General features: G+C 44.9%; 1 protein-coding gene across 1 annotated transcript in view; it reads right to left on the reverse strand.

Moving 5' to 3' along the window:
• The window catches only part of NR4A3 (nuclear receptor subfamily 4 group A member 3), a 68,257-nt gene that overhangs the window by 22,139 nt on the left and 32,542 nt on the right, over positions 1-13,576 (reverse strand). Inside the window, exon 6 of the mRNA XM_066585748.1 lies at positions 3,185-3,387. Within this exon, the coding sequence (XP_066441845.1) occupies positions 3,185-3,387 (203 nt within the window). The remainder of the gene's footprint in view (positions 1-3,184; positions 3,388-13,576) is intronic.

Here is a 13,576-nt window from a genome sequence, read left to right on the forward strand (position 1 = left end):
TCACAAATTGCTTTAAAGAATTTTACGCCAACCTATACACCTCCTCCTCTCATAACACAGTGACAGACATCTTAGACTACCTAAAAGACTTAAACTTCCCAACCCTCTCTGAAGAGCAAGTCGACCTCCTAGAAGCCCCTATTATTTTGGAAGAGATTCAACTAACAATCCAAGACATGGCTCTCAATAAATCACCAGGACCTGATGGTCTCCCAATAGAGACATACCGCAAATATAACGAACAACTAGCCCCACAACTCCTTGAAGCACTAAACCAAGCACAATTAGACAAAATACTTCCATCTTCATTCTATAAAGCCTCCATAGTAGTGATCCTGAAGCCCGGGAAGGACCCTATAGACTGTGGCTCTTACCGGCCTATATCATTGGTAAATACAGACTATAAGATCCTAACCAAAATCCTAGCCACAAGACTAAATCAAGTGATCCTTTCCATCATACACTCCGACCAGACGGGCTTTATGCCAGGAAAATCCACGACCATAAATATCCGTAGGGTCCAAACAGCTATACAACTAGGCAAGCAATATAACATGCCCTGGGCCCTGGTCTCACTAGATATGGCAAAAGCTTTTGACTCTGTGGAGTGGGCCTTTTTAGAAGCCTGTCTAACCCGCTTTGGATTTGGACCTAACTTCCAACAATGGGTCAAAATTATATACAAGTCCCCAAGTGCAAATGTAGTCGTTAATGGCATCATATCGACAGAATTCCAATTGGCAAGAGGCACCCGACAGGGATGCCCCCTATCCCCGGCCTTATTCGCCATAGCCATCGAAGCACTGGCGATTCGAATAAGAAACACCCCCAGCGTGACTGGCATTAAATGGGCAGACCTCGAAAGCAAACTGGGTCTATACGCAGACGATACAATCCTATTCTTATCGAACCCTTCAAACTCCTTTACCCAAGCTATGACGCACATAGATAAATTCTCCCACTTCTCCGGACTAAATGTCAATTGGTCCAAATCAACAATCCTCTACACAGAAACTGGCCCAAAAAACGATCCCTGTGTTGCAAGATATGGACTAAAACCAGTCTCAACATTTAAATACCTAGGGATGCTCATGTCATATGACCACAACAATGCAATAGCAGATAACATAAACCCACTCCTAGACGACATAAAACAAAGACTGAAACGATGGGCTAAGCTACCACTTTCTGTGGCTGGGCGCATAAATCTCATTAAAATGGTCATCCAACCCAAATGTCTATACATACTACAGCACATGCCAGTGAGTGTCCCCAAACGCCTTTTCAAATCCCTAAACTCCCTAATTATAACATTTATCTGGAACTCCTCCCGTTCCAAACTGAACCTATCAACCCTACAAAGACCCAAAGAACAAGCCGGAATGGCCCTTCCGGATCTCCGGCTCTATTACCTGGCAGGGCAACTACGAAATATCAGAGCCTGGGTCTTAGACAAAGAACTACCCATAGCGGACAAACTACTAGCTAAACAAGTAACAGGACATAATCTTCTGAATTTTTTAGAATTTCCGGAATGTACTAAACCCACTGAACTAACCCCGCTTCATAAACTGGCCCTCAGCGTATGGAAAGAGGCAAAGACATTGCAGAGATACCAAGATGTGATACCAGAACTTCCTCTCTGGAATAACCCCGGTCTTACCGCGCTACAGTCCGTTCCAGACCCAAAGTACTGGACAACCCAAGGAATACACACACTAAAAGACATATACCTAGACGGAACACTCCCCACATTCACGCAACTACGCGATAAGTTGCAGGCCCCGCACCTCCAACTATTCAGATTCTTCCAACTAAGACATGCCCTGAACTCCCAATTCCCCCCCGCCACGACCCGCATATCCAAGCTCCCCACAATCGGTATCCTCAAATCCCAAGGACCCAAAGGCCTAATATCAGCCCTATATACACATCTCCTCTCAGCCAAAATAGACCTCGGTCCACCCCCAGCATATGACAAATGGAGACTCGCCATCACATCCCTTACACCTGAAGAATGGCAGGACATATCTGAATCCCATCTATCAGTGTCACCGGCCGTAAATAACAAGTTAATCCAACTATACATTATACATCAAGCCTACCTTACTCCCACCCGTTTGCATAAAATGCGCAGCGCCACCTCAGACTCAAGCCAAAGATGCCACCAGCCGAAGGCGGACTTCTGGCACCTAATCTGGGAGTGCCACTTCGTTAACGAGTTCTGGTCAAAAGTGACAGACCTCGTGAACTCACTTTTACAGCCCCCATTATCCATCAACCTAGACCCCAAGGTGGCGCTGTTTGGCTTGCTGGAGGAGGAGGTGTGGCCACACTACACTCGCGTTTTTCTTGAGAGAACGCTGTTCCTGGCCCGTAAAGAGATAGTCATAAAATGGATGGCAACAAACCCCCCCTCAATCCCACACTGGATCCAATCTGTCAATACTGTAACCTCATATGAAAAAAATCATATACCAAAACAGAGGCTGCCCGACTAAATTCCGAAAAGTATGGGGAGCTTGGCTAGACTCCCACTCTACTTTGATCACTGATTAAAATTTAAGTCTACCCTACGCTAACCCCTCCCCTCCCCCCCCCCCCCCTGATCCCTAACACCCCTCCCCTTCCTTTCCCCCCCACTGATAAGCGCCTGAAACTTATAACCTTCCATCTTCAGGATCCGAAACAAAGAAGAACAGGACCCGAGTTTATTGTTGTTTTTTTTTTCTTATACGTTTAAAAAAGTTTATTGTTACAAATGTGTAATTAAATACCATAAGAAATGCAGTACCAGAATTCGGAACAAGGCAAACTAGGATTATATTCATATCACTATGTACCGAACAAATCTTCTATTACTCTGTATTTCACAAAATGTCTACCTATCAATAAATAAAACGAATTAAAAAAAAAAAGACTGAATGACGGGCTCCAGTATAAGGGACCCCTCCAAGCTCTGATCAGCTTCTGTTCTGGTTTTGGGTTCAAAAACTGAGAAATCTGGTGTGGATCATAGAAGGCCAGGAGTACCTCTCCCCTTTTTTGAATCCACTCCTGGCTTTTGCTTCAAAAAACGCATAAAAAAGCTGACCGAAATCGGCCTAAAACCTGCATGTTCAGGCGCAGCCGGACCCGATCCTACACTCTACATTACAATTAAACAATCAGCACAGATCATTACCTTATTGACAGCCTCAGTACAAAAAGTTCCAGAAATGTTGTTTCAATCAGTAATATCTGGTCATCACTTGATAGTTCTGAAAATCCCGGTAACTTTTGTGCCCATTTTTTTGAAATTTCAATGGAGACGGTAAGAAGAGTGTAGAACTGCTGAATGTGTTGTGTGTCGGTGCTGGCAGCGGCTCGCTCCCCGTCGGCGGAGTACTGGGGACAAAGAGAGAAACAGAGGCAGTGATCACACATCGTAAAGCCACCATTTATTACATCATCGCCAAGTTACAGTTCTAGGATCCAAACACTGCAGGTTATTGAAGAAACTGTATCTTCTATATATTTGTCCATGCCTGTTACTTGGAGCGTCACGCACAAACGGTACGACCGATGGATATGCACACAGTATAATCTCGACCCGGAGAAGGTTATAGGATAAAAAAAAAAATCATACATGTTGTTGTTTTGGCAACCTTATTAGCATTTGCTTTCCCCAATGGATTCTACGCAATCGATTTAGTATCCTGGTTATTTCCAACAAGTAATTCCCACTAGAAGTTCCACCTTGGATGTCCGTGTGGATAATGATCCCCAGACAGGAATACATGAACACCGGCCCTCATTTATCAGAACTGTCTAACAGGAAATCAACAAACAGTACAAAACTGTTTTAGGTGCCCATAACAACCAATCACAGAGCAGCTTTCATTTTACTTCAGCACTGAGGATTAAAAGCTGTTGCCGATAGCAACCAATGACGGCGCAGCTTTTATTTTACCTGAGCAGGATAACAAATGAAAGCTGAGCTATGATTGGCTGCTATTGGCAACAAAAGATGCCAAATTTTACTCAAATCGGACCAGAACTGGGGATTTGTGTCCGACACAAATAGATAGATTTTGTGTTTTAGATATAAGATGCCAAGCAAGCAAAGGACCTGTTTAGGCAAAAAGGGGGGAAAAAAACGTTCCTGAGGGAGAAAACAGAAACATTTGTGATCAGAAGAGCAATGAAAGTTATATAATAAGAATGTTAAATGCAAGGATCGTTGAGTTTGCCTATTTTATGTTAATACATTAACAGCGTTAATCAGCTTCGGCGCTTCCACGTATTTATGCGGACGTTCGGATATTATCTTTTCTTCCTTAAAATGTCACATTTTGGATTGCAGCGTTCTGTATCGGGACCGGGCCAGTAAGACGATAGAAAGGAAATGTGCAATCTCTGTTCTAAATCAATAATTGCTGCGTCACGTTGTCATTTCTGTTCCTTCTTGTTGCGGTGGGGTATTTTACCGACTGGGGTTGGGAACTGCTGAACTTTTGACAAAGTGCTCAATATTGTATAGAACTGGGCTGCGGAGTAATCCCTACATTCTACACGCTCACAGCGCCCTACAGACTGGTCAGGTGCAAGAAAACAGTCAGCGGTCTAATATACAGACATCTCTCAGAAAGGTGCGACATATACCTCCAATGCCCGCCACAAACATGGCGAGAACAGAGCTTTAGAAGAGAATAGCTCGCAACGCGCAAATCTCATGCGAGTTAATCAACTGTGTGAAACCAACCTCATGGAGCAGAGGCATAATTTGAAGCTTCTGGGCCCCGATGCAAAATCTGTAATAGGGCCCCCAACTATAATGCTATTTTCATAGTACTGGGCTCCCAATATGGAGAAGAGAGGCCTTATGGGCCCCCCAAGGCTACTGGGCCCGGGTGCAACCGCATCCCCTGCACCCCCTATAGTTACGCCCCTGTCATGGAGCGACTAGTTGTAAAACTAATAAACTCATGGCTTCAGGAAGGGTACATCTGTAACGTGGGCGGCCATGTGTTCGCCTCTTTGATCACTTTTTTCTCTGCCGCTTTCTGAATTTAAATGAACAACATATCTTTTTCCAAAAGAGGGATTGTTATAGGGAGTGATCAAGAGAAAGAAACCAAAAAACTGCTTCTAGTTAGGGGTCTTCATTAATCTTGGGGCGTTGGACAAGTCACTGCAACCTCTTGAGAACGTGTAGTGGTGTCCTCTGCCCTACTAAACTCTAGAAGGGGGTTGTAAGCGCACTGCCATCTTGGCAACCAATAGTAGAGTGAATGCATGTCTAAACTTACAAGAACACAAGCGAGCAGCGGCCGGATCCTTGGTTATGTCGCGAATAAGATTTGCTGCGGTCCTCAGTGCTGTCTCTGGATTGTTTGATCCTAAGGGCTCCTTCAAACTGGCAAGGGAGATATCGCCCTCGCCATCCATCTGAAACCCCTGGATGCGAGGCGTTTTCACGTGAATACAGCCTTGCATCACTAGGGGGGGCTGAAGGAATCCACCGCTGTGGCTGAGGATTGTGGAGATCTCCCATTGATTTCAATGAGGCTGGTGGAGCTACCGCTGGTCCCATTGAGAACAATGGGCTATATCGCAAAATGATAGGACACGCTGTGATTTTTTTCATATTGCAACATGGCTTAAGTGAATACATCACAAATTGGAATGAAACCATTGAAAATCATTGGTTCCATAATCACGTGCACGCACTCACTCACTCATCGTGCAATTGTATCGCCAGTGTGAAGGCACCTTAAGGTGGCCCCTGGAGAGGATGAGAGTCGCTGGGACATCATAAGGTGTCATCGCACATCAGTAGCCTTCGTGTTCAAACACACACCCAGTTTTAAAGCCAAATACCATTAAAAAACTCATCGTACCATGCTGATCGGCTTTGAATCTTGTAAGTAAATCTTGTATACGAAAAGTTGGTTGGACTTTTCAGAATACATCTGATGCTGTACATATGCTAAAACCACAAAGACACTGAGTGTCCATGGTCCGTGCCACTGAGATGGTGGAAACCATAGACCAAACATCCACGCATGTGATTTTATGAATCTTTTTTTTTAATTTCCTTCGCTGAGTGGAGATATTCTGCAAAAATACATTTTCCTAATGGACAAAGCTGGAGCAGCATATGTTGGCATAGACCCCTCCACCCCAGGTTTTCCCAGTCAGTCATTTTTTGATTAGCTTCTGGACTACTGTTAATAAGTCCCATTGCTCCTTCTGATTGCCCCATGCCCACAGGCAGTCTAAGTCACCAGAAACAGATGGTGTGGATACGGTCATCTGCAGGTTAGGTTGATCCATGGACACCGAATGGCCTCTCTGGCAGCTTCTGTCTAGGCTGTAAACATGGTGGCAATGTGACCTGATTAGCGAGCCGCTTGTGCTGGAGGACCCAAAACAGAAACTCAAAATGTATCCGGACAGTTCAATTGCGGAGGGGTCCTTATAGTAGTGTTTTTTTCGGTGCCTGTGGAGATGCCAAGTAGACAATCTGGCTCTGCCCTTGCTGCTGTTTGTACTGGAATGGAGGGTGGTGTTGTGCAGATTGTGGTGGGCCATGTTTATAGGATAGCTACCAGAAGGGTTGGGATGGGGGCTAAGTTTAGGGTTATACCCAGAAACTGCGAACCAAGGCCCTTCCAGTTGGCTTCTATATGGGCATATAAGGAAGGCAGGAAATCTTTGCTGCCCTCCAATATGAGAACTCTTGAAAATGATTGTTGCTGGTAGGCCGACTGGCCATCTAGTGCAGGGTGCGGGTGGCATTAAGCTGATATCCCCATCACTGATGAACAGAAGGGGAGGCACAGCAGTTGAGCAGCATCCATAGGTGTTGCTTGTCCATTGGAGGTTTGCTAGTTGGGGCATATAGTATGCCAAGATGTGTCATTGCATATTGAGGCCAGGTGGGTGCAAGAGGTCAAGTCTCTGCTTACCATGCTGAGCCATTATTGCCAGCGGTGGCCACCACTGGGATAAGAGAGGACAGGGCCACAATGGGGACTAACCACTCTAGAGTAATGTGCATGAGCAGTGATGAATGGTGGAGTATGGCACAGACAAGGCTTAGAGGCAGCGTTAAGGGGCCTTGCTAGCACAGATAGTGTGAGCAGTTAGGGTTCTAAAACTCACATAGAGAACATTGAACTTATCTTTTCCCCATCTTACTCAACACTTTCCCCAGTCCAACTAGTCTGCTGTCTCGGTGTAGCATTTGATTCTGTCCTGTCCTTCAAAGTGTACATACAAGCCCTCGTCTACCTCTGTTGTGTGCAACTCAAACATCTCTCGAATCTGATCTTTTCTCAACCACAGGTCAACAAAAGCCTTCTAGTGAATGTCGTCATCATGTCCCGCCCAGATTACTGTAATATCCTTCTCTGTGGCCCCTCATCTATCACTCCTGCACACCTCAAATCTACACTCAACTATGTTGCCTGACTAATATACCTCTCCTTCTATTACTCCCTGCATCTTCCCTCTGACAAGCCCTTTATTGGTTATTCATTGACCATAGAATGCAGTTGAATATATGACCAATCACATACAAGGCCGTCCACAACCAGTCGGAGGGGTCTGTATGGAGGGATACATCTCTAACCTAATATCCCAATAACTTTCTACACATTACGTCTGGTCTTCACAGAACCTGCTCTGCCCTCCTCTAGTCTGGTCTACTCCTCACAAAGTCATCTCTGAAATTTGGTGCTTTACAATAAATAAATGAGAGCTTCTTAAAGTGGTATTCCGGACACTGGGCGAAATTTTCAAAATTTCTCTAAGCTTTCCACTTATTTCCATTATTCCATCTAAATTGTCACCGTGAACTCCAGAACCTTTTGTTTGCCAACCTGCGCCCCCGCTGCTTTCCAGCTGGCTTCAGACCTCCAGGACGTTTTGGAAGTGTAAAAACTACATCTCCCACAATGCCCCTCTGCCAGCTACTGACGAGTGTAAACGGTGTTGTCATTGCTGAATGTGAAGGCACCGAGCAGCCTGACAGGTAACACAGCGGGGTGTACAGGTCGTAACCATTGGATGCCCATGAGGAACTAAGTGCGGGAAAGGGGGGTTGGGGGATCGGGGGCACGGGTAAAGCCCAATCTCTGCAGCTTCATAAAACAAGCAGCGTCATATTGCAAAATTCCATGTTATCACCTTCAGTCTTTTATGCGGAGGTCGCATCACAGACGCTCTGACAATAAGAAGAAGATGTCCACTGTCAGATGTAGTTAAACCAAAGGCATTGACTGTTTCTATGATCTCTAAGTGTCTTCCTCAGCTACACGGGGAAGACTGCAGACCAAAAGAGAAACGTCTAAACGGGAAACATTGTGGATTTATACTTTAGACACTGTAATCCTTGAAGGCATAAATATTAACCAAATATTTAATGCATTTAACCCCTTCTTTTCAGAAAATCACATGAGATTTTGTAAGATAGAACAATAGGATTCTTTGATGAAAGGTAGCATTTGGTCCCAGAACAGAATTTCTAGAGTCCTGTTACCTAATGCGACCAGTGAGTGGCGTGTTCCCGGCGCCTCGTCATACCTCAGGATGGCGGCGGTGAGCACCGCGGGTCTAAGACATTACACACGCCGCGGATTTCTTTCAGCACAAAAATATTGAAGTGGTTTTCACTTTTCTCACAATGGCCGCCAGCAGAAGTGGTTAGTGACCATTTACCTCTGTCTATGTATTACGGTTATCACCAGTGTTCTCAGCTCGGTATTTTCTGCATACAATTAGCCGATTTCTTGCTAGTTCACTGATTTGACAACAGACAATTGCAAATGTTTATATTTCAGGCCGGCTCACATGGGCGTACTTTAATTGCGTATTACGCAGTACATCACGGCAATTTAAAAACATTGATTTTCGCAGCTGAACTCGTGTTTTCACTGCGTGTAATACGTAAGTAAATAACGCAGCATGTTCTGTATTACACGCGACAGAGCCCTATTGTTTCCTGTTGGTGCGTATGTGCGGCATTTATACACAACGCTGCTAAGAGACAGGAGCAGGAAACATAAATAAATAAAGCAAGCGATATACAGGTCCACACCGTGGTAAGCGCTGTATTATATACGCAGTGTATTACCGCACACTCGTGTAATCGGGACCCTGAGCCCCTTCTCACACAGCCATTTTTTCCTTTTTTTTTAAGCTGCACTATCAGCTCAGCGCTAAACGTTGTCAGAGGATTCTATTGTTTTCAATGGAGCCTCTCAGACATGCGCTCGATTGCGGAGCTGGAAGGCACTTTCCAGCGCTGTGATTTTCGAGTGCAGTCGGTTCTATTTTGTGCGTTTAGTGCACCTTATCAATGATGGAGTATGCTAAAGTCACTTTTGCAGGCAGGAGCGCTGCCTCCAAAAGCAATAGTGAAAATGCAGCAGAGCGCAGCGATTTAAATACTGCCTCTCTGCCGCGCTCATGTGTGAGAGAGCCCCTAGGCTCTCAGGGTTCCGTTTTCCTACACCATTATGGAAGCCTGGCCGAACAGGTCCGTCTTATACAGCATTGAACAGCGCCGAATGGACCACATTAACTATAATGGGATCCGTTCAGTTTCCTTTCCGCTGCCCAGCATTTTATCAGACTAAAAAGGGCAAAAGAAAAGTCAAAGATGCTATAGGCTGTTTACAGGATAAAAATGGTGAATTGGTTAAGAATGATGTTGAGAAGGCTGAACTTTTACATTCCTATTTTGTATCTGTTTTCTCTCAGAAAGTAGATGGAACATCAGCTGATCTTCCCTGTGCTATTGGGGGAATAAAATAATGCAGGCTATCTATAAAAGGAGAGATGGTGAGGGAAAGGATAGCCAACTTAAATAAATTCAAGTCATGGTCCAGATGAATTACATCCTAAGATACTAAAGGAAGCATCAGAGGTAATTGCTGAACCACTTGCCATAATCTTTGAAAGTTCCTGGAGAACAGGAGAAGTCCCAGAAGATTGGAAAAGGGCAAATGTTGTCCCTATCTTCAAAAAAGGGAAGAAGGTGGATCCAGAAAACTACAGGCCTGCGAGCCTAACTTCTATACCGGGAAAAATCTTTGAACAAATTATTAAACAGCATGTATACAAGTACTTGGATAAAAATGGAGTAATTAACCAGAGCCAGTATGGGTTTGTAACAAACAAGTCATGCCAGATGATTCTAATTTAAGTTTATGACAGAATCACCAACAAGGTTGATCAGGTAAATACAGTATAGTATATCTTGACTTTAGTAAAGCATTTGACAAAGTATCTCATACAATACTTACTGAAAATATGCCCGAATATGGAATTGACAAGGCAACTGTTAAGTGGATTCACAATTGGCTGAGTGATCATACTCAAAGAGTGGTCATAAATGGTTGCAGATCCAATTGGAAGAGTGTGTCTAGTGGGGTACCACAAGGCTCTGTCCTAGGCCCAGTGTTCAACATTTTTATAAATGATCTGGAGGAGGGAATTTAGGGGAAACTGATCAAATTTGTCAATGACACAAAGCTAGGAGGGATAGCTAACACTAGAGGAGAGAGAGTATTCAAAAAGATCTAGAAAAGCTTGAACAGTGGGAGGCAACTAACAGAATGGTAGTTACCAGGGAGAAATGCAAAGTCCTACATCTGGGCAAGAAAAATGAAAAAAAGTACATAGAGAATGGGAGGAATTGGGCTAAGCAGCATAAGTGAAAAAGACTTGGGTATACTAATAGATTGAACATGAGTCAACAATGTGACGCTGCAGTAAAAAAGGCAAACACAATTCTGGGATGTATTAAGAGAAGCATAGAGTCTAGATCACGTGAGGTCATTATCCCCCCCTCTACTCTTCCTTAGTCAGAACTTATCTGAAATATTGTGTCCAGTTCTGGTCACCCAGGTTTAAAAAAGACAGACAATTTGGAGCAAGTTGAGAGAAGAGCCACCAGGATGGTGAGTGGTCTGCAAATCATGTCCTATGAGGAATGGTTAAAGGATCTGGGAATGTTTAGCTTTCAGAAGAGAAGGCTGAGAGGAGACTTAATAGCTGTCTACAAATATCTGAAGGGCTGTCACAGTGCAGAGGGATCAGCCCTATTCTCATCTGCACAAGGAAAGACTAGAAGCAATGGGATGAAACTGAAATGGAGGAGACACAGATTAGATATTAGACAGTGAGGGGATCAATGAGTGGAACAGGTTACCATGGGAGGTGGCGAGTTCCCTTTCCATGGAAGGGTCAGTGCTCAAACCCATGATCTCCTATACTCCAGTTGGTGGCTCTGCCCAGTGAACTATCCAGCTTGCTACATAACCTTGTTCTTGTGCTTAGCTCCTGCTCCTGGTTCCCGATTGGCCCCTCCCTGTTCCTTGATTTACTTCCTATAAAAGCCTGGCCCTGCCATTCTCTCAGTGCGTGATTATTCTGCTCTCTAGCATTGATTGCTAAAGTTCCACTTCTGCCTGCTCCTCTGCTATTGTGACAAGACCTCCTGATACTGACTTCTGGCTTTCCATCTGACTATGTTACGCGCCTCATCTATCTGTATTGCAAACTGAGACCTCTCGTTGCTGACTCTTGGCTCATCCCTGATTAGCCTCCAGGCGTGCGGCTACTACACCTGAGGCTCCAACCCAGTGCCTGAAACTGCTACAGGAAGTTTTCAAACAAAGGCTGGACAGACATCTATTTGGGGATAATTTAGTAGATCCTGCATTGAGCAGAGGTTTGGACCAGATGACCCTGGAGGTCCCTTCCAACTTTACCAGTCTGAGGGTGACTACCCACAGTTCTTTTTCACTGCGAAATTCGCAGTGTTTTTTTCTCCAGGGATCTATGGAACTTGTTAATGTTAAAATCGCGATTTCGCAGTAAATTGCGATTTTGCGCGATCGCAATTTTAACATTAACAAGTCCCATACACCCCTGGATAAAATAAACGTTGCAAATTTCGCAGTGAAAAAGAACTGTAGTTGGTAGTCACCCTGAGTCAGATGTAGAAGTAACCTTATTTAAGTATAATATAATAATAATAATCTTTATTTGTATAGCGCCAATTTATTCTGCAGTGCTTTCAGGCATGGATAAATGCAAAACAATACAACAATTACAATGTGAGGTACATTGGGTTTGACACAAATGGGTTGGGGTGATACAGGAGGGGCAAGGGGTGGGGGAGGAGCAAGGCATAGGGAAAACAGGCAATAGGGAATTTCATGTGCAGATCAATTATTAAAAGGCAAACGGGGTGGGGCGCCATAGGGAGGGGACTAGGTCAGGAGATTTGGTATGCTTCCCTGAAGAGGTGCGTTTTTAAGGTACGTCTGAAATTTCGTGCATCGGTAATTGTCCAGATGCCTTGGGGTAGAGCATTCCAGAGGATGGGTGCTGCTCTGGTGAAGTCACCATGCAGAGCTTTGTGAGTGAGGTAGAGGAGTTTAAATTTAGTTCTGCAGTGGATGGGCAGCCAATGCAGCGACTGGCATAATGCAGAGGCGTCTGAGTAACGACTGGATAGAAAAATGAGTCTAGCTGCTGCATTTAGTATGGATTGGAGTGGAGCGAGTCTAGTGCGAGGGAGGCCCATGAGTAGCGAGTTGCAGTAGTCAAGCCGGGAGTGGATGAGAGCAACCACGAGCGTCTTTAGCGTGTCCGTGGTTAGGAACGGACGTATTTTAGCAATATTTTTAAGGTGCCGGTGGCACGTTTGGGCCAGAGATTGGATATGGGGGTAAAGGAGGGGTCAGAGTCCAGTGTGACCCCAAGGCATCGGGCATGCTGTCTGGGGGTTACGATGGTGCCAGACACTGGAATGGAGATGTTGAGGGGAGGTCGGTTGGAAGGTAGAAAGACAAGGAGGTCAGTTTTAGAGAGGTTTAGTTTGAGAAAAAGGGAGGACATAGTGTTAGAGACAGCGGACAGACAGTCGGTGATAAATTGGAGGAATGGTCCAGAGATCTCAGGAGAGGAGGTGTATAGTTGGGTGTCATCAGCGTAGAGATGGTATTGGAGGCAGAATTTGTGGATGATTTGTCCAATTGGGGCAGTATAGATAGAGAAGAGAAGGGGACCAAGGACCGAGCCCTGGGGTACCCCGACAGCGAGAGGAAGAGGAGCAGAGATAGAACCAGCAAAGGAAACACTGAAAGAGCGGTCAGAGAGGTAGGAGGAGAACCAGGAGAGAGCAGTATCCTTTAGACCAGTAGAGCGGAGCATAGTGAGAAGGAGATTATGGTCGACAGTGTCAAATGCAGCAGACAGGTCAAAGAGGATTAGTAGGGAGTAGTCACCTCTAGACTTTGCCGTCATCAGGTTTGTTACTTTTGTAAGGGCAGTTTCGGTCGAGTGTAGAGAGTGGAAACCAGACTGGAGGGGGTCGAGGAGTGAGTTGTCAGAGAGAAAGCGTGTAAGGCGGGAGTAGACCAGACGTTCTAGTATTTTGGAGATGAAGGGGAGGTTTGAGACGGGTCGGTAGTTGGCAGCATCAGTTGGGTACAGGGTTGTTTTTTTAAGCAGAGGGGATATGATGGAATGTTTAAATGAGGAGGAGAAAGTGCCAGAGGTTAGGGAGAGGTTG

This window comes from Eleutherodactylus coqui, chromosome 12 (genome assembly GCF_035609145.1).
Source record: "Eleutherodactylus coqui strain aEleCoq1 chromosome 12, aEleCoq1.hap1, whole genome shotgun sequence".
Taxonomy (NCBI): Eukaryota; Metazoa; Chordata; class Amphibia; order Anura; family Eleutherodactylidae; genus Eleutherodactylus; species Eleutherodactylus coqui.